General features: G+C 42.1%; 1 protein-coding gene across 1 annotated transcript in view; it reads right to left on the reverse strand.

Moving 5' to 3' along the window:
• Window positions 1-6,567: 6,567 nt before the first annotated feature.
• MCM9 (minichromosome maintenance 9 homologous recombination repair factor) overlaps window positions 6,568-21,732 on the reverse strand; it is a 38,413-nt gene continuing 23,248 nt past the window's right edge. The window contains exons 8-13 of the mRNA XM_054976415.1: window positions 20,977-21,151; window positions 17,346-17,548; window positions 15,344-15,547; window positions 14,286-14,368; window positions 10,389-10,534; window positions 6,568-9,035 (exon numbers count right to left, since the gene is read on the reverse strand). Coding sequence (XP_054832390.1) covers window positions 7,541-9,035; window positions 10,389-10,534; window positions 14,286-14,368; window positions 15,344-15,547; window positions 17,346-17,548; window positions 20,977-21,151 — 2,306 coding nt within the window. The 3' untranslated portion in view covers window positions 6,568-7,540. The remainder of the gene's footprint in view (window positions 9,036-10,388; window positions 10,535-14,285; window positions 14,369-15,343; window positions 15,548-17,345; window positions 17,549-20,976; window positions 21,152-21,732) is intronic.

Below are 21,732 nucleotides of genomic sequence, written 5' to 3' on the forward strand. Positions count from 1 at the left end.
CATTAACAATAGTATCAATACATAATTAACTTGCACTTAAGTAGAGAGGAAGAACAGCCACACTGAGTCAAAATACTTCAACAGGTAGTTCACATATAACTCTTTGATAAACTACAGCTCTTGGTTAAAGACATTGGAGACGTGTCCTCATCAAAGCTAAATAATATGATTTGTAAATGCTCATATTGCCAACTTTTGAACAGACCCTTTTAGTTGTGCCTTTAGCGGCCTCTGATCTGCAGCAGTTATCAGATGTAAACATTTAACTCCATTTCTGAAGCTCAAATAGCAATTAAAGGCACAGGAGGGGCACAGGTTGCATCTTCATAATCAGTTGGCCACCCCAGAAAAAGTGACTGTTGCCAGATTATACCTCTGCAGCTACACACTAGAATGCAACTGTTACTTCCCCCTGATTCTTAGTCCCATCATCTGCCCTCCATTTCTTTCTCTCTTCTGGAATAAGCATTGGTTCCAGGGTAGGCTGGAAGAGGGGATGAGTGGAGGGATGGGAGGAGTAGAAGACATGGAAAATTATGGCTTGTCTGTCACTGGTAGGGAATTATTAAAAGGCTGCATATACTCTCCAGAGTTCAACAACCCCTGAAGGCTGCTAGGTAGTGATGTAATAGATGAGTGTGGCACTTATAATGCAGTTCTATGCAGTTAGTCCAATGGACGGTTAAAGAAAACAGTGGTCTTAGACTCGAGTAACTCTGCATAGGATACACGTTACTCACTTCTGCATGTTTCCACATGTACAGAAGTCAAGGGCACAATGCCTTTGTTTTCTATAATATAGGAACAAAGCGTAGAACCAGCACTGATTTGGAATGTTAGCAGAATTTTATAAGCATAAAACGTAAGAAAAAAGGTTGAACTGGAAATGCACTCTTAAAAGATACAGGCCCAGATAAACTTTTAACAAAACAATTAAGCATAATTAAAAGATTGATTAGCAATTATTTTTGGAAAAAAATTCTTAACCTTCGAGGCAAGGAATGAGATGGAAAAGAAGAAAAATATTAGAGCTTCAGTGTTAAACAATCATCCTTTCATTTAGGGCAAAAAAGGAGTAAAAGAAGTAGGCAATCCCATTAGCCCATAGCGACATCCCAAAGCAAAATCCATGTACGACCATATAGCAGGACCACCCAAAATAACACAATACCATGTGCAAGTTTTCAAGTTCTCCAGAACTCTTCATCAAGATGGATGTAAAAAATGAAATGGGAGAGGGGGGGGGAACCCTCTCTCAGGCCTTTTTTTGTCAGCTTGTGTAGAATGTTTTGCTGAATTCAATGGGCACAGGGTGTGGCTAGTATCAGGCTGCACCCCTGACATACTGAGAACAAGCAGCAAAAAACTGGAAGCTACCCCACTGAAAACATAGCCAGCAGTTGATCAAATGTTTCTCTAATGCCATACAGATCCCTTGAAAGATCAAAAGCAGAGAGGAAATATAGCAGCCCTTATATTAACAATAACGTTCTCCTGGGAGTAACCCCTACTGACTAGACCTAAATAGGATTCTGAGTAGACTTGACCTTTTTTTCTTCTTTTAAAGAACAGCCCAACTACAAATGCAAAGATGGGACTGCAAACATCAGAGTGCCCTCTGGTGGCCAGAAAAAAAAACTGTTGTACAGCATTGATGATTTCCAAAACCAATGATCGACAGGAGTTCTGGGCTGCAATACATACGTGTGTGTGTTTGTGTGTGATGTGTTGTCAAGTCACCTCTGACCTTTGACCTGTGGCAACTTAGTGGAAGGTAACACTGGCCGAGGATCTTTCACAGATAACGGCTGTCACTTCAACTAACTGTGGTTAGTACTGTGAAGCAGAAGGCGGCAATGGTAAATCCCTTCGGCTAATCTCTTGCCTTGAAAACCCTATGACGAGACAATCCAAAATGAAAAAAGTACACACATACAAATCTATTTATTTAATAAAAACGTTTAGACTCTACTTTTTCCTGAAGAGTCAAGACAAAACCAAAACACTAATTCCACCAACAGATACAACAGAAATAGACAGCCTAAAAATACACATCTGCATCTGTAAAAAAGGCTCTCTGAAACAAAATACCTTTACATGGCCTACAGAAAATAGGAACTGATAGTGTCCTCTGCACTTCTTCAGGAGAGCCAGTGGCTCTACAACTGAAAATGCCTTTGCTCAAGCTGAAAAATGAACAGATCTAGGTGAGGGACAAGAAGTAGATCATCTGAGGAATGCAACCGGCATGCAGGAGTATATTTGGAGAGGTGGTCCATTAGGTAAAATGGTCCCAGAGCATGAAGGGCCTTAAAGGTAAGAACCAGGACTTGAACTGGGCTCATAAACCACCAGGTACAGGATTTATGTTTCAGATTTCTAGTTCGTAACTAGCTGCTACATTGGTATCAATTGAAGTTTCCAGGTCATCTTCAAGTACAGCCTGTGCGTAGAGTACTTTACTGTGATCCAATCTGGAGGTTGCATGGACCAGTATAGCTAAATTAACAGAATCTAGATAGGGAGACAATTTACAAGCAAGACGTAACCAAAGGAATTCTTTAACAGCACCAGCCAGATTCCCTCTCAACAAGATGTTCCCAATGTATCTAACTATATAACGATCAATTAAGAAGCATGAATTTTATTGTTATGATAGCAATCTTATGTACCTCGAGAATGAGATTTTCGAAAAAGTTTTTAAAAACTACCATTAGGAGACTAGGATAAACTATTTATTTAGTACTTTTAAATCCTAACCTTTGTCCAAGGAGCACAGTACTTAACTACATGGTTTTCCTCTCCTCTGTTTTATCCTTTATGATGACCTTGGTTAATATACTGCCTTGGAACATGAAGTTCTATCTAGCCAGGTCTACTTACCACTGATGGATCCATCCTCCAAGAATTTGTTTAATCCTCTTTTACAGCTATCTAAACCTTCTCCTGTGGGGAGCAAGGGCATGAAGATAAGCATTAGATCGCTTGCTAGCCACTGAAATACCTGAGTGTTCCAGAATGTTTCAGTGGTGGAATGAAGGCTGCAATCACTTTTAAGGCCTGACTTGAAGAAATTCCTGCGCCTTTACTAGCTGTGTGGAAGTCAGCTAATGTCAATCATTAATCAATCATTTTTAGAGATGGATTGCAGAGAAAGAAGCACCTGACAAACTTTTCTCTGAAAAATGTTTTTTAGCCTAGGCCTATGCAGGCTTATTTAGAAGTTTTTTAAAATGGCGCTTACTTCAAAGTTGCATGGCAGCCTTAAAATGGGTGGATGCAAATATAAAACCAAGTTTGTTTATTTACTTCAGCTATCCCCTGCCTTTCTCCCAAACGGGGATCCAAAGCAGCATATATCATTCTCCTCTCTTTTCATTTTATCCTCACAACAACCATGTGACGTAAGCTAGGCTGACAGTGTGTGAGTGGCCCAAGACCACACAATAAGCTGCCATAGCAGAGTGGAGATTTGAACCTGGATCTCCTAGAGCCTAGTCCAATAGTTTGATACACCACACTAATGCTCTATGATATGGAGAGGCATGCAAGAGAAGTTAGCGCAGCATAGAAACACTTTAAGACCAAGGGTTTATCTGACAAAATACTGCAGATCCGTTCAAAGATGACTGAAATTTTTGATACGGGAGAACAATATCACTCTAAGGAAAATAGCTTCAGTTCTCATGCACAACAGGGAAAAAAAAATCTGTTTTGAGAATGGTTGGTACAGGTAACATTAGTACTCAAGAGTTTTTTTTAAGCAATTAGTATGTATTATTAATGACATCAGTGATTTTATTGCAACCAATACTGAGCACTTAATACTGTCTTCCATCAATAAATGCATCCCATTTGATATGCAATACAACACTTGGGAGAACAAGTTAATATTTTATTAATCTGCTAAGAATTCTAACTTTGCTTTTGAACCTGCTTCACAAGCCAGAGTAGTCCCCACTTGTAGACATCCATGCCCATTAAAGGGTCTTGGGGTGATAAAGCAACCCAAATATCAGGTATGATTGAGATCTTAATATAATTCGAAATTAACAGTAGAGACCACTTTTTAATACAGAATATCACAAAACCTCTAGGAAACTCAAACGTAATAGATATAGATAAAAGGAGAAGGGCAAATAGTATCATTCTGCATCATGTACTAAAATGTACTCGACTCGTAGTTGTTTAAGCTGCTAGTCCATTTATGTGTGTGTTAGAAATGTTGTAGCTGGACCTCATGGCAGAAGCAGACTCATATATGTAATAAATGAGAAACTGCTCACATAGGTAAGATTTATGGAACTGATATTTAGCTTGATACCCATGGTACATTATTATTGTTGTTGTTAATTATTATATTTATATCCCACCCTCCCCGCAAGCGGGCTCAAGGAGGGTCACAACAGTAGATAAAATATACAGAGATAATATCACAATAATTTAACACAGCCATCAATAAAACACCTGCTCACCGTATAAAAAACCATATAGCATCTGATGGAGGTGGAGGTGCAGCTTAACCATACATGGTTGCTCATATATGGGGGGGTAGATGGTCAATAACCCCCCTACAGACATAGGGAAGACTGGGAGAGAGGCTCATTTGATGGAATCCCTGATGGTCTCAACCATTTACTGATGCTACAGTTCCTTCATCTCTGAATTAGGGGGCGATCACACACACACCAACCCACTAAGAACCGCTGCAACACCATGTTTCAAACAGATGTCAGAAGCTCCAATGAAATTAATTAAGGTTTTCTTGAAACAGAGTCTGTATTGTGCCTCAAAACCCTCACTCTCAATTTGAGGCCTTCCTTATGGAAGTGATGTGTGTGTGTGTGCACGCATGCTGTTAGATCTCCTTAATTGGTTGGGAGGGTTAGCCTTTAGGAAGCAGTGAGAGGGGGTAACTGGGATTCTCCACCTATTGGGATTGTTCCCTTAGAGAACTCTCAAATAAACAGGCAGATGTTCAACAGGAAAGGGTTTTTTATTAACAAAGAAATAAAATGCAAGCATACAGAAAGTGCACACTGAACACACTCAGAAGACAGTGAGGAAATGGGAAAGTAGTTTCGTGGAAAGGGAGGTAATTACCAGTCTCAGAGAAGAAGAGGTCTGCAGAGGAGCAGCAAAATGACCAGCATTTCAGAGAGAGAAGCCTAAACAGATTGGAGGTACGTGGACAGGTACAAAGGCACACACTCACTGAGTACATGTCTGGGAAGCCCAGTTATAGGGCAAAACATATCCTGGGGCAAATCTGACATCTTTGCCCCAAAACAAGGACAACAACTTGGGAGAGGTTTGAAATGAATATCTAGGATGGTCTACAGGTAAAAATATTGCTTGATAAGATGATGAGTACTGGGCAGGAAGGCTATCAGATGTGCTGAATAGTTTTGATTAGGTAGGTGGGAAAGGGGAGGTAGAGGAAGGTGTTGAGATTAGGCAGGGAGTTCTCTCAGGAAGCCTCGTTACCTCTGCTTCTCACTGGGATGTGGGGGCCATCAGTTAGTCACCCCCCTCTCTGACTCATGGCTTGGTAACTTAGCAGTCTCCAGGCCATCTGGCATCGATTCTGCCTGGGGCCAGGCAGTGCCTAGAATTTATGGCAAGGGGCTTATGATATTCCATATCCATAAACTGCCCTTTCAGTGTGGGGAGGAGGTCTGACTGCTAACAGTGTGTGTCAGTATTTTGCCAAATCTGGCTAGCTGCCTTGGCAGATTGGTTTGACTTGAATTCTCTGGGTTGAAATAGGTTGTGTTGGTCTTGTCACGTTGGCCTGTGGTTCTGCTGGGATTTGCTGGTTTGATGCTGGTTCTGTTAGACTTGTTGGTTCTGTTTGCATTTGGAGGATTTGGCCAGTGGTTGCTTGCTGTTGTGTGTTTGGCTAATAACATTCGATTTATATACCGCCCTTCAGGACAACAACACCCAAACAGAGTGGTTTACAAACTGTGTTATTATTATCCCCACAATAATCACCCTGTGAGGTGGGTGAGGCTGAGAGAACTCTGGAGAGCTGTGACTGACCCATGGTCACTCAGCCATGGAGTGGGGAATCAAACCCAGTCCACCAGATTAGTCCCATCGCTCTTAGCCACTACACCAAACTGGCTACGAGGTTTGCTCTGGATGGAGAAAAGGATGGCTGGGAGCATCTTATTCAGCGGCCTGTAGAATTGGATTCTTTGGTTCAGTTTTAGTTTGGAGAATTGGAGATTGAGGGGGGACATGATTGCTCTCTTTAAGTATTTGAAAGGCTGTTATTTGGAGGAGGGCAAGGAGCTGTTCCAGTTGGCAGCAGAGGGTAGGATTCGAAGCAACGGACTTAAATTATATGAAGAAAGGTACCAGCTGGATATTAGGAAAAGCTTTTTCAAAGTCAGAGTAGTTCAAAGTTGGAATCAGCTGCCTAGGGAGGTGGCAGTTTTTAAGAAGAGGCTGGATGAATATTGTCAGAGATGCTTTAGGCTCATCTTGCATTGGACAGAAGGTTGGACTAGGTCTATAAGGCCCCTTCCAACTCTGTGATTCTGTGAATTTGTTTGCAACTTGGTTGAGGGCTGGTCTTTAATGACAACAGCACTCATTGCCCTGCAATTTTGGTGTTATTAGACTAAAAAATAGCCACTCTATCCTCTCCCTCACCACAGGGAATAATGGAACCGAAATTAATTCCAGAATCCTGGAAAAAAAATAAACTCAAATCCCAAAGTGGTATTATCCTCAAATACTGGAATTTATACCCTTCTCAAAATCTTAGTGTAAAAAATACTGTGTTTCTTTCCAGGTGCATATCCCTACTTACATATGCAATTATTTGACAATGGTCACCTATGTTTGCTAATACAGCAAGAGCAACTCTTTTTCCTTCAAGAAATCTGTGCAATACTTAGTTTTGTCTCTCATTAAATAACCAAGAAGCTTTATTCCACTTGACTATTCTTGCACAGCCCACTCACATTATTTTCATGAGAAGCAACAGAAATGAGAAAATATTTATTAACATTATTTGAAAGAAAAAAAAACACCAGACTGAAAGCCATTTTTTTACAACGTGACCAAAAGTGATTTCAGGATGACATTTACGAAACATGGGAAAAAATCTTGCATGATCAATTTTTGAAAGTGTTTGTTTAATTTATGTGACATTTACTGGACCTACTGAAATCATGTATTTTTTAAAACTGAAGTAGAAAAAAGGAAATCTCTGTTTCATCATTAGCGGTTATTCTTCAAAGGATAGCGCAAGAGATTTCATGGAATTAAATTATTTTACACAATTCAGATAGTTACCCTCAAACAGAATAAAGTGAATGTGACTCCTGTCAGGGCTTGAACCATGCAGTGCAGTCTTCTCTAGGATGCTGTTGAACTGGACTCAGCTAGAATTAGAAATATGCTTTTATTCCAGCAGGACCAGAAGCAAGAGCCCATTCCTTATCCTATTATTTTATGCAAGATTAGATTTTATTTATGGCCTTCTAATTAAATTATCAAAAAATTGAGGAGGTACCAAATATTTTTAAGATTTGGGTTTTTTCTTAATCTCTTCATCCCAATCAAAGTCTAGAGCTGCGTCATCAAAATCTGGTAGTGAGAACAAAGATTTCCCTGTAACTTTGCTGACTTTCCCCATTTCAAAGCATTTCCTTGTGTGGTCTGCACTTTCAGTGTGGTTCTTCAGTGGCAGCCTCTGCCTTTCCATGTTATTCCTAGCAACAGTCAAGGAAGAGGGAGACTCTACTTTGGATTCAGTAGCTGGTATGAATGAAAATGTGGATAATTTTACCAATGTACTAGCGCACACTTTCTTTGTGTTGGGTCCTTCCACTGTTTCTTCTCCCATTCCTTTCGTTTTTGTAGAAGGTGGGGATATGGCTTTCCTTTGCAGCTGCTGCTGCTCCTCTCCAGTGTTATTACAGGATCTTTCCTTCATGTTATACTTTCCATTGTTAATACTGTGTTCTTTCTGGTACTTCTCAGAACCTTCTTCCTTGGTCCTTTCTCTCTCTGATACATTTCTGGCAATACTGTGAGGGCTGTAAACAGGCAATTTGGCGTGATTCTCATTTTCAGAAGATTTAGCAAGTTTTGACTTCTGCCTAAATAAAAACTTTGCTAGTTTGGCAGCTTTTTGTCCAGATTTCTGTTGGATTTCAGGCTCAACAGAACTTCCTGTCACACCTCCTTTCTTTATCTGATCTCTGCTCCGTTTCCTGGTTGAAGTCACCAACCTCTGATTCATTGACACACTGTGAGATGCAAGAATGTTCAAGTCCCTTGTAGGAGACTGTGAAGCCCCTGCAGGATGGGGAGAAAGTGGAGCAAGACCACTTACGGCCTCAGGATTTGGTGTACTTGCACAAAATCCACGAGCCTTTTCGAGGTTCATACTCTGCCATTTCTTAGAGGTCCGTTGGGTAATCACTGAATCAGGTAGAGAAGGAAATAATACAGCTGGATCTTTATGGCTTGCTTTTGAGGGGAACCCTGGGGGAATGTCTTCCTTTCCCTCCTCAAGGCCAGAAACAATTACCTGTTCGCGTGTATCCCCTGGAGCTGTTTTTTTCAGTGATTCTCCCATCTCAGCATGCTCAGTTTCTATTAAATAATTTTTTTCTTTAGAATATGGTCCGTTGTTTAGTGCTTTCCAAATCAAACTATCTTGAGATGTTCTGGCAAATGGAGATTCACAAATGCTCTTCTCAGTTTCAGAACTGCCATCCATAATACTGTCAAACCAGTGTAAGCTGCCATCGCTGGTACTCTTGCTCTGTTTGCTCTGCTGTGGTATTACATCAGATGTTTGGCTACTTAAGAATCCTGGGTATGCATCACTTTCGGGGTTCCTTTTAGCTAGGTGAGGCTGGACCTCAGTACTGTCTGCTCCATCTGAATACTGCTGATGAGATGTTTGGTCTGGTTTCCCAAGTGTGTTATTGCTAAAAGATGCCTCGGTACCATTGTTCCTTGTCTCCAAGGACTGCTGAAAATGATATGAATTTTCAGGCTGTAATCTACAAAATAAAACATATTTTATACTTTTTTAAACAAAAGTCATAATTTAAAATTTTGATTTTGTTTCATGATTTCAAGTTTATTGTCTGAATATTAAGTGACAACTCCAGTGCCAAACTTTCTGCATTTTAAAGACACAGAAAATGGCATTTATACAATTTAACAAATTTGAGAAAGTTAAACCTAGAATATTTTCCCCAGAACAGAGTATCTCATATACAAATTTTTAAAATTCTAGGCAAACAATCTTTTAGTTCAATGGTGGCTATATTTCATTTTTAAACAGCAATTTCAATGTTATGGACAGTACTTTCCAAAAATTACCGCTTCTCACCTCCCCCCACTTCTCACGCCACTCTACCTTTTCTCTTTCCCCTTAATCTCTACTCTTAGCTACCTGAGTTAATGTTGCTCGTACTTTGTTCTCTTGTTCATGGGTTATGTTGGGGAAGAGGGTGGGTGGGGGAAGGTGAGTGGTAGGGTTACAGGGAGTTTGTTGTTATACTTACTATTTTGTGTGGGAAAACAATAAAATCTTAATAGGAAAATGCAATATCTAGATAGTTCAATGCAATTTCATTATATTATAATACAGGAAAAGTATTAATTTTTTAAAAATGTAAATAAACACATACTATATAAGCATTAATAGTTCAGTTGTACATCAATTGCTTCAAAAGGATTTAGCAGCATACCCTCCAAACCATCTTAGTAAAATTAACTTTAAAAATATAATTCCATTTTGATGGCAGAACTGACCAGGTTATTTCTTTGGGTTGTTTATTTTAAATACCAACTTTTTTACCCAGTTTTAACACATTTGCTCTTAATGATACAGAATCATTGCCACACACATAGAATCAATGAGGCAACTGTGTCCTCTTGCTAACGAATAACCAGCTACAACTTTCTGGTCACTGTGTGTGCCATTCATCACTTCTAACGCGTCTTCCATTCTATGGGAGGTAGAAAGCTGATACATATGTGAACCCAGCATGAGAGGGAGCTGAGCATGGTCAGATGTTATTTTCAATCCAAAGAAAACATGTGTGTGTAGGTTGTGCAAGAATGTATGCAAGCATTATTTTCCCTTGCTCTCATACCAGTCATGAAAGTCCTTTGAGTGGATTCAAATGCTGCCGCATGGTTGTGGCTTAAAAATTCATTATGTGAAAGATAACACTTCTTAGGATACCAGTCATTTGCAGTCACTGGGCATATAATAAAGCTAGCTTTAATAGTCCCTTGATATTCCCTCATTTCCACACAGTATCAGGGACACAGCTTCATTATGCAGTCAGATATGAAAATTTCCCCCTCTCCTTCTTTCCCTCCCAGGTAAAGTTTCTCACCTGTCAAGTCTTTGGAGTTCATCACACAGAATGTCCTGCAGCTCCAGCTTCTCCAAGATCAGTTCACACTGCATTCGATATTGTTCCATTGGGTTTTCAGGAAAAGAAGTGTGCAGTGCATTGACACCTCCAAGAAGTGCACCCCCCTACAGGGAAGAAAAGATTGTAATTGAGTGCATTTGTTTGAATTTCATGAGTTAATTTAAACTTATATTTTTAAAACAATGAATAAAATTATTTTGAGAGATCACATCCTTAGCTAATGAAAAAAAAACATTATCAGAGAAAGGTTTCGGAAAGCCTTGAACAAGTTCTGCCTTCTTTATTGATACATTTGATAACACTAAAAGGTGTGAAAGGAAGCCTGGCTTATAGTAAAAACAGAGGAATGGAAGGAAGGAAGTCCTATGTCCCTTTCTGTCAATTACTGTGATTCTGCTTTTCTGTAAATAATTTTCGAGGTTTGTAAAACTGGTATAACAATATCTACCCGGGTGTTAACAGGTTAATTGGCTTCTGACATCTTCATTTGGAATGTAAGACAGTTATCCAAACAGTATTATAAATATACAAGTGGGGACCCGTGAGACTCGTGTAGGGAGTGAATCAAGTCCTCTCTCCACACTGCACCTGGAGTCAATGAATAGCTCACACTGAGTGCCTGCCCACCCAACATCTGTCCTTCTCCATGCAGCTTGGCAGTGGGGGGGGGGGCAGCAACCCTGAATTCCCTGCCTTGCCCTGCCCACCCACCTGGCTGACTGAAAAGGGACAGTGGCTCCTGCTCCTACTTACCCACTTCCAGTGCCACCACTTCTTTGGTAAGGGTGGCTGTCCCTGCTCCTCCTGGCTCACTATTCTCCAGAGGAGAGATGGGGTGAGCTGTATTCTGGCACACAGATTTGCATGGTTCCTCCACTGCTCCCCAAGGCTGCTAACTACATTGTCTGCACTTATGCAGAAAACTTATTCCTCTGTTTTAGGGTTCTATAATACCCATGTAATGTTTTTAAGCTTCTCAGATTTTTCTGCAAACCTGGGGAGTCCCCCAAGTTTGTAAAAAAAATTGGCCTTCTCTACACCTGGCCCTGATCCACAGAATAAAGTATCTGGAGATGGGGACAGATAAATTGATCATCATTATATGAGAAGTGAGGGGATAGACATAATACAATCATATACAGCTCCTTGTGGTTAACAGGATGATTACCATGTTTACTTTGGCTCATAGCTTATTTTAAACTGAAATATGAAACCTTGGTTAAATGCTGGAACCAAATGCTGGTCTAAAATTAAAAATGATTAATGTCCAGTGCTGTGCAGACGGAATGCTAATCATAATAAGGGCAGGAAAGGAAGGGGTCAGTCCTTAGCGGGAAGGAGGAAGAGGGAGGAGCATGCAAGCCTGAAGTACTATGTATCTCTTAATTGCAGATAAGAGATTGGAAGCATCCGAATGAGCACTGGGCCACAGTACCTCAAATAAAACGGCATTTTTCAAAAGCCTTGGTTCCTGGAAAAAAAAACTTTCTAAACATTTTTTCACAACAAATCCTTAACAGAATTATCTTAGTCTTAACTTGCTCTTCCGTGAATCATCTCTGCTACTTGGCACCAATCCCTGATCTCTATCCAAATGCCCAGCCCCCAGTGTCCTTATCTAATGTTTGCTGCGTACCCCCACCACATTCTCTTATACATCACCAGCACAGTCCTGCAGCCAGCTGTGTTGCTGGTGTCAGGATGCCCGTGTACCTGTGGTGCTGCTCACCCACTCCCTAAAGATCTTGGTGGGACAGCTGTGCTGGCAGCCGAGCCCGGCAAGGCATGGCCAGGAAAGAATACTCCCTAGTTCTTCTGGCAATGCTGGCAGAATCCACCAGTTGCAGAGCGGCTGCAGTTGACAGCACTATGAGTGGCAGGGAAAGACGTAACTAGTGTGGGCTGGGTGGCGTTTGCTGTCACCAGCTGCCAATGCTACCCCCCTGCCCTACAGAAAGTTTTTTTTACGTGTTTTGCGCAAATGCGCAAACGTGCAGGTATGCGAATACGCAGCGTCGATGTTTGTGTGCTTTTGTGCGCATTTGCGCAGTTTGATGTGCGCAAACGTGCGACTGCACAAATGGCGTCCAGTTTAAAAAAAAATTAAGGGAATATTGTTGCCGGCCGGCCGGCAAAGAAAGGAGGGAAAGGGGAGGGCCTCTCCGCGATGACCAAGCGTCCAGAAGTGTGCAAACCCGCCATACCGCGTTCACACCGTCCGCTTATATGGCGCAACCGAGCGCCATGGACCGCAGGTAAGCTGGGACGGGAAATTGCGGGTTTTTACGAGTGCTGTTGCTGAAAAAGCGAAAGCACTCGCTTTATTTGTGCCCGTCTGAAATCGGCCAATGTGAGGAGAATGTGGGGTGGACCTTGAGAACTCTGCTCTGGTGCCAAGATGACCGCCCTCAGAGTGGAATGACGGCCTCTGGGACCAGAGGAACTGCTCCAGGGGCCATCATTCCATCCCAGTGCAAGATCCCTGAAGGCCCTCCCTGTCTCTGCAAACAGCAAAAGGGAGACTGGTAAAGTCTTTTGGGAGAAGCGCCTCAGAGATTCCAGGACATTGCTCCACATCCCGCCCCCCCCTACATCTCAGCATCAGCATCACCCCCCTCCCCCCCACACACACATACAGTGGTCTTCTGTTTGGCTTATCAGACACCAGCAGTCCTGTCAGAGAATGCCCCGCCTTGCAAGACACACAGAGGCAACACCTCAAGTCCCACCCTGCTGCCTGCCGTGAATTTGAGGGGGGAAGGGGGGAGGGAAGCTGGGTGGGGCTGGAGCCTCCAAGGTGCCACTGGACACCTGCACGTTTGGCAGCAGAGCCGCACAAAGGCATGGACGGAGGCACTTGGAACCTCTTTGGGGTCACCTCATCCATACCAGCCTAGAGTCAGAAACCATTCACTGGGATGTGTGAAAGGACAGTTGTTAAACATTCTGGGCAGGGCTCTGCTCCCATGTGAATGTGAGGCAAGCCCTGAATTCCACAAACTTCCCCCTATGCACTCTTGCCCCGCCACAGTGAACATCCTCTCCCACCTGTGCTTTAAGTTTCCATGGCAGGGGCAGAGCCTCTGGCCACCTCTCTACTTACCTGGGGTTATGGATGTCCTGGCCAGAGGTTATGTAGGGTTCCTGAGGAGCTGACTGGGCACGAGGGAGGGAGCTCGGCTGCTATGGAGGCATGAGCTGAGGGTCATACCTCCACAGTCAACTTTTCCTGTACAAATGGGTGCCTGTTGGCTACACTATAATTTTCTGAGATGTAACTTCCCATTGCTTCGGGTGGCATTCCTGGACCCTAAATGGCTTAGGGAGCTAACTCATGCCCCACCCCCTGGTACAGTGACACATGCTGTAGTTATGCCTTCGCTTGGCTGCCGCAGCCAGGCACCAACAGAGGCCCCAGGTGGAGCAGCGCTGGGCCACTTTGCCAGCTTGGGGGGGGGGGGTTATGCCGACGTAAGTCCGGGATATGCCAGTGTAACTTCTGCATGACTCTGCTTGCTTCTGCTACCCTCCCCCCCAGGATTGCACAGCATGTCACTTCAGTACAGTGCCTACCAGAGAGGTAGCATTATATAAATCTTACAGCAAAATAACTTACAAAGCCACTTAGGAAAACATATCAATGCTACATATGAAGAAAAGCCTATCATGAAAGGTCACAAGTGTGACTAGTGTGATACAGAGGCATCTTATTCATAGGCTCAATTGTACAAAAATTGGGCATTTCACTCAAGGAGTTCTCAACATTGTGAGCACGGCCCTATGACAATCTTCCTTCTAGTGCTTATGGTCACATGCTCTATACAGGATTGTTACAATCTGTATAAGGAAACTCACTTGCATAGAAGATTCCACAATTGAAACCACAGTTATCGCATCTTCCACAGTCACGATATCCCTAAACATCAACCGGGCATGAGCTAATAGAGTGTTTAAAATTAAACAACAGATTAGTAAAACTGAATAGCAAAACTGTATGTTTGTGTTATCTACTCAGAAAGCTCGAGGTGAGATATCCTAACAATAACCGTTTTAAAAGAAACTGGAATTTTTTTTTGCCACCGATGGCAACAGCTGAATACGCTGATGATATTTTCCACTTTTTATGATAGACTCAGTGCACAATCTTGCTGTTCAGACAGCATGGGATGGAATCACTCAAGTCACTTGGCACAGCACAGCAACTTCAGGCCTCCCATTGATCTTGGAGCTTCATAGACCTACTCAGAAGCAGAAGTGCCATGGCTTGGGTCCCACATAGCATTTCTGCTGACGGCTTTTGCACGATGCACAAATGCAGATGTTCTTTGCTCCTTCCCCCCCTCCCGCTGCAGCACAAATTGTCTCCCAAAAGATGCTCCCGGAGGATACCCCCCCTACTCTAGAACAGCATTTGGGGGGACATTTTGGGCTATAGTGAGAGGAGGGAGGTGAGGATGTTATACTCCTCTGGCAGAAATCCTTCCATCAACTGAAACACTACCCGAAGTGTAGTAGGGCCTGGAACTGTCAATGATTTCTGAGTACTTGTCTAAGTTGGTTTTCATGTGGCAGATATTAAAAATTTCTCAGAATTTGAGCCAATTTGTACATATGCAAGTCATTGTAGTCATTGCCTGGAATGTACAACAATCTGACATGTAGATAATGCACAAACACACATCTAGAACCTAAATGTTAGGCCCACCATGTGGAGTGCCATCACACACAAGCATTTTTCTGTGGTCTCAATATAATATTCAAAATGGGTTTCAGTTGTATCAAACTTGTATTTAAGTGACTGCATTTAGTCTAAAGAGCTGTATGAACTGTTGGCTCTACCTCTTCCGTCAACATTTAATGTTTTTTGTACAATATAACAATTGGAAAAGGAAGAAAAAAACCCTAGGTCTCACCTTCAGCTAACCGTATCAAACTCTCCAATAAGCGGACAGTAGTTCGGGCAGCGTTTCTGCAATCACTTTGCCGCTGCATCTGGTAATACCGGACAAGAATGAGGTTGCTTTTTTCAGTCAACACTGGTTGTAAGTTCTTTATGAGACGGAAGTAGGTTTTCATTCTTTCCATGGTCCACAGCTTTTCAGACACACTTGGACAACCTACATAAAAGAAACTATGTTAAAATACGTATTTTGTACTGAAATAAAAGAGACAATAAAAATATATTTATGTATTTGTCACGGGTTCACTCCAAAAATGCAAAACTATGATTTAATTAAAATAACTATGAGTACTATTGTTAGTTGGGGTCCATCAAACCAGGATATGAAACCAAGATCACTAGGGAACAAGGCAGAATTATGTCAGGATGTCTGCCATTGTACATCACAAAAAGTCACAGTTAAGACTAACTGTGGTTAATAGATCAGTTAGTCTTTACAGTGACTTTTCATAATGTAGAATTCTGATTTAGTCTGCCTTGTTCCCCAGTAATACCCTTCTAGGCTACAGAGAAAAATATAATGAAAACAATCTCTGTTGAGGCAAACCAGGATTTGAGTGACCAACTGGGAAATAAATCCTAGTTTCAAAAATTAACCATAGTTAAAACAGACCCTGGTTCATGTGATGTCAAAACTGAGCTTAACAGTGAGAGCCAGCATTGTGTAGTGGTTAGAGTGTTAGACTAAGATGTGGAAGAACCAAGTTCGAATCCCCACTCTGCCATGGAAGCTTGCTGGGTGACCTTCGGCCAGTCACACTCCCTCAGCCTAATCTACCACACAGGATTACTGTTGGGATAAAACAGAAGAGGAGAATTATGTAAGTTATCCTGGGTCCCCACTGTGGAAACAGATGGGGTATAAATATAAATCCCATGTAGAGTTCCTCCAGCCTAAGAGCCAAACTACATGTTACATGCAGCTCCAAAATAGGGCAAATAATTCTGCCCCCTCCCCCCTCCCCCGCCCACCAGGGCTGTTTTGGCTTGGGAAAATGGCAGGAGTCCCCCTCCCTGATGCTGCAGTCTTGAGCCAAACTGGACTCCTGCAGACCTTTAAAATGCCATTCTATGCAACTGCTGTGTGACTGCGGGGAAAGAGCTGGGTCTGAGGAATGCAAACATACACATGATGAATGCATAAAACCATCTTATACAGAGTCAGACTACTGATCTACGAAGGTCAGTGCTGTCTATTCTGGCATTTAGGCTCATAAGAATGGGGTGGGTGTGGATGTCAGTCTGGTACAGTTTTGTACTCCGACTATCCCATAAGTGAAAGAGGCTGGAGCTCTTTTCCTCCTGGCACCACATTTCTAATTTGAATCAGACCCTTTGGCACTTGGGGAAATAAGTTCCCCACAGCCGTGGTGTGGCTACTGGGAAAGCAAGTCAGGTCAGGAGAACTGTTATGGATCTGGTTAATAAAAATACCATCTAGTTTGGCTCTTATTGGCATCACTAGGTATAGTATGTTTATATATTTCAATAGAGACAGGATTTATGACAGCAAAAGCTTATAAATTAGATTTAGTCCACATTCATTTGACAGCAGGAGATAATTGTTAAACTCTGTAAGGAAATATGCGGGGAAAGCAGGTCAGGATTCTGACTCATTAATAAACATATCCTGTACTTTAAGTCTGAGTCTATCAAAGTTGATAATCACAGCCCATTCAATATAATCTTGTGTAGTCTGATTCCAATAAGCATAAAACGACAAAGTATGCTTTTTTTTAACCAAAAGCCAGTTTAAAATAATGATGTACTATTTGAGGATAAGCAAACTAGCCAAATCTTCTTGGTTGACTATTTCAAAATTTACACTTTGATCACTTCACTATTCAGTGTTAATCCTTTTCAGACGATATTTTGGGAATACTTTATTTGAACACCACAGGAAGCCCTCTTTTCAGTGTACAGAGACATCCTTCCAAATAGATGCCCGGCCATACCTTTATTTTCCAATATGAAAGAAGAAATTATGCGATCCCATTCTTCATTTCTTGTATCCAACAATACCAAGACGAGGTCAAACCTACTTAGAAGAGGACTGCCAAGTGCGATGTTCACAGAGACAGACTCGTTAGGGTCATACTGGCCCTTTGGATTGGTTGCTGCCAGTATGGTGGTCCTCGTGTTCAGTTTGCACACTAAGCTGAGGAGAGATGATCTACATTAATTCCACTTGACACAGGAGCTAAATTTTGAGCAGGGTCACCCAAAACTGAATGTGTCAACTTTATGGCAGAACATCTTCACAAACTGCATGTAGGCTGAAGGGGTAACATGACGGGTCACAAGTGACTGAAAAGTCACACAGCGTGTGGCATGTTTGTATGCAGAGGGCGACTAACATAGGCAGGGATAAGGGTGACATTAGTGCCAAGCAGTTTTACTGATCTGACCAATAAAATTGTTTTGTCAGGTAACATAAACTTCATCTTCAGCCCAACAAGTTCTTACCCAGAGATTTGGTCGATTTTGTTTTTTAATCAAAAGTCGGTAAATTGAACTGGCGCATTAATAATAAGTGTATGCTTGTCACCCAAAGGCATATGTCTTTTCAGCCTGATTATTGGCCTTCATACATACATATGCGGGCTGTCTATTTGATGCACGGGCATATTGCACCCTTCCTCTCATGTATTAATTCACAATACACAGATGTGCTCACACATACACAAATTTCACTGCAGAAACAGCTCTGCTTATAGGAGTGCCCGAGAATCAGTACAGTGCAACATTTTCCCCTTCCTTAATTCATTTGACCTTGAGCTGGGATTTGTTTTCAGAGCTCCAAGTAGATATAGCACAACTCTTTCAGAGCAGCTATCTAGACACCTGTTCTAAATCTGACTTATAAGTGATCTATTTCCAGTTGGCGCCATCTTAGCCCATACCTCATATATTGAGAGACAACAAGTATAGCACCAAGAATCTTTCCTTTCACATTTCTGGTGTGTAACATGGGAAAAGTATTTTGACTCTTAGCCAGTGGCAACAGAAGTAGAAAAAAAGACATCAACATTGGCCCCCACTCTGTAATGCCTTAAGGATTTCTAAATATGGAAATGAAAGGATGACGCCCTAGATGCACAGACTTAGAATGGAAAAAGGGTCTCACGTTTCCTCAGTAACACAAAACAACGGTTTCTAGGCTCTCTTGACTGAAAGCAGTCTGCCATTTCCACTGAAAATAGTTCGAAATTAAGATCTGAAAATAGTTCCATTTTCAGGCTGTGCTCATGTCTAATCTTGTATCAGTACAAGGAAGATGTAAACATCAAGTCAAAAAGCATTATTTGTTCCCATCTATGCAGCTTGCGTTTATCATTCATTGTTGAAAATCAAAAACTTAGTTCTTATTCTTTCACTGCTACATACTGAGACAGAAAGAAATAGTCAATCAAAAGAATCCACAACACCTCATCCCAGTACAGATCTAAAAATGGCTAGCATTTATCACCAAAATGTAGGACTGCCAGTGGTTCTCAAATGTTTTGAAGTGGGATCCACTTCTAAACTTACTTGGCTTTTGGGGACCAGCTTGCAAAATTATTCCTCATGCTAACTTCATCTCCTCAACATAAAATGCAAGAAATATCACATCTCTTAACTCTAAACAACTTTATATTTTTTCATTTTCACTATTTATTAATATATAGCATTTAATGGCCATTTTTTTCATGTGCAGAAGCAAACCCAAATTTGCCCTTTAAGCCTCCCAGAACCTCCTCTTGCAACTCTTTCTGTTTCACTGTCTCCCTCCTGACCGAGACACACCAGCAAAAAAGTTGTGACCCAGTGCTGGGACCCAACTGAGAACCCCTGGTTTATGCAATGGCCATGGTAAACTCCAGGTTTTTAGGAGGCTCAGCAAGATGCCACCTGGACCCTCTCTCACCTGGCTTCCTGCTCCTCCCCTCTTTCCACAGAGGACTGGTGTCAGAGGCTCCTGCTGCCACTGGGGTTTGCTGAAGTGATGGCTACTGCTCTCCCTGGAGTGAAAGCTCAGTGAGCAGATGGAGGCAAACAGCCACCCCTGCTACCTGCACTTTGCTTTGAGACCAAGATGGAAAAGACATCTACCATTACTTGTCAAGACAGGGAAGAGAGCCCAATCCCTTCCAAGAGGCCAAATCCTGATAGCTTTTCTTCTGCCATCACTGCTGCCTGGAGGCACAGTGAGTGACCGTTGCTTGTTCAGTGAATGAAGAAGAGAGCAGCTGTGGTGCCTAAGAGTAACCATTGCTCACTTGCTTGCCCATCCTTCTCTCTCTCAGAGCTGGCAGCTGCTTGTGCAGGCAAGTCGATGCAAACCCACAAGCAAGTTCGTAGCAGCTGCTCTAGATACCACTGCCACTTGCCTGTTCATTTGCCCAGGTGAAGGAGAAGTGCAACAGTGAGGAGGAGGAAGAGCTCAGATTCTGCTGTGACTACTCACTCTGCTGCCCAAAGAAGCAGCAGGTCTAGCAACAGCAGCAACATCAGGATTGAGCCTTCGCCCCTCCTCTGCTGCCTGGCAGGGAGGAAGAAAAACTTCCTAGTGAGTGCATCAAGGGAGGGCCCAATCCCTTTGGGGGTCCTAACTGCACAGCCATTGAAGAAGGGTGGGTAATGATGTCTGCAGCAGCATGACTGGGTTGGAATTGGCAGCAGCTCTTCCTGCTGCTGTTTGATGATGCCAGCTCCTGATGCCTGCCCTTATGACACTGAGAACCTTGTCACAAAGAGGTGGCGGCTCACTATAAACAACACAGTGGAGTCCTTGGGTATGAAGCAGAACAAGATTCAGCATGAGCATCCCTGGACACTCCCTTTGCCTCCTGGTCTCATGTGCATAGGCTCCAGACTGACAGGGGTATTTTCCCCCAGAGAGTAGAATGCAGTCTGAAGGAAGCATTGTTCTTTGTGGTGTGCGCACCATATTTTTTTCCTCCACTGAACAAGCCATGTCACATTTAATATTATTTCAAAACACTGCAGGACCAATTTTTACAGAGGCAGCACAGCAACAAAGGGGATGTCATATTTGGGTTTAATTCGTAATTTTCAAATTATTTTTATAAACTTCCTTGCGCCAGGAGAAAGCACAGTATATATATGTTGATACATAAAAAGTGTACACTATAGTAAACGTAGTAAAATAATGTGTAAGTCTTCAGACTTAAAGGTTCACACATAGCTGTTTCTTTTAATCAAAAACTCAGGCTAAGGATGGGGAAAACAGCTACCTTATAGTTCTTACTCTTTTAATTTTGTAGTTTAAGTTTTATGGGCCCATTTTGCTTATTTTTATTTGTAGGGCTTTGAAAAAATCAATTGGCACATCTTAAATTCCTCCTACCTGTTCATTTCTACGCAAGTGTGATAAACATTGCTTGTAAGTGCATGGAAGTGGGTGGATTGGCTCATGTGAGGGCAACACACAACTCAGACCACTTCTGCAAGTTCACAGGCCTTCTCTCTACTTAGTTTCACCAAGTTTGGCAAGCAAGATAAAATAGTCTCTGCACAGGGGAATGAAGAGATCAAAAATAGGCTGCAGACGTTAATTCATCACTCTTACTGAAAGCTACTTACCCTGCCTTGGCTACGCTGATGGTCTGTTGTTCCATTGCCTCATGAATGCTGGTTCTGTCATGTTCCTTGATGCTGTTAAATTCATCAATACAACAAAGGCCTCCATCAGCCAGCACCAGTGCCCCCGCTTCCAAATTCCATTCTCCGGAGTCCTTCACAGCTGTTACTGTCAAACCTTCCAAATAAAATGTTCCTTTAAAACACCTGAACCTTACAAATGGAGTCATCTAAGAACACAAAAAGGATGTAGAATATCGTTTGAGAACAAGTCTTACTAAAACTCAGCTTTAGAGCCTGTGATGATTATAATGCTACTAAGGAATATAACATGCTTAAAGTAGTAAGGAGTACTTAAAAGAGCCTTCAATGGATTTAGTCCTTTTCTTTCCAAGACTGAGCACTGAAAAAGTTCTGCAAATTTGTATTGAAAGCCACCGGTAGACAGTGCTGATTGGCTGGTAAAGTGATTAGTAAAGTAACAGTTTAATGGGTTCATGCAATGCTCTTTTTTAGGTTGAGTTTTAAGCAGAAGCTTAAAGCTTGTTGAGTGACAGGAAGAGGAAAAGAAAGAAAAAGAGGGAAGAGAGGAAATGGGCTCAATCTAGACAATAACATTTTAGAGCATGGCAGCGGCGGGGGGAGGGGGGACATGTCATGAGGCACACATCTCCAGACCTTAACTCTACCCTGTCCAGGGATGATATAATATTTGAAAGATAGTCTTTTTGAAGCTAAATGGTTTGGGTGAGGTATTAT

Source organism: Eublepharis macularius, chromosome 1, assembly GCF_028583425.1.
Source record: "Eublepharis macularius isolate TG4126 chromosome 1, MPM_Emac_v1.0, whole genome shotgun sequence".
In the NCBI taxonomy this organism is placed as follows: Eukaryota; Metazoa; Chordata; class Lepidosauria; order Squamata; family Eublepharidae; genus Eublepharis; species Eublepharis macularius.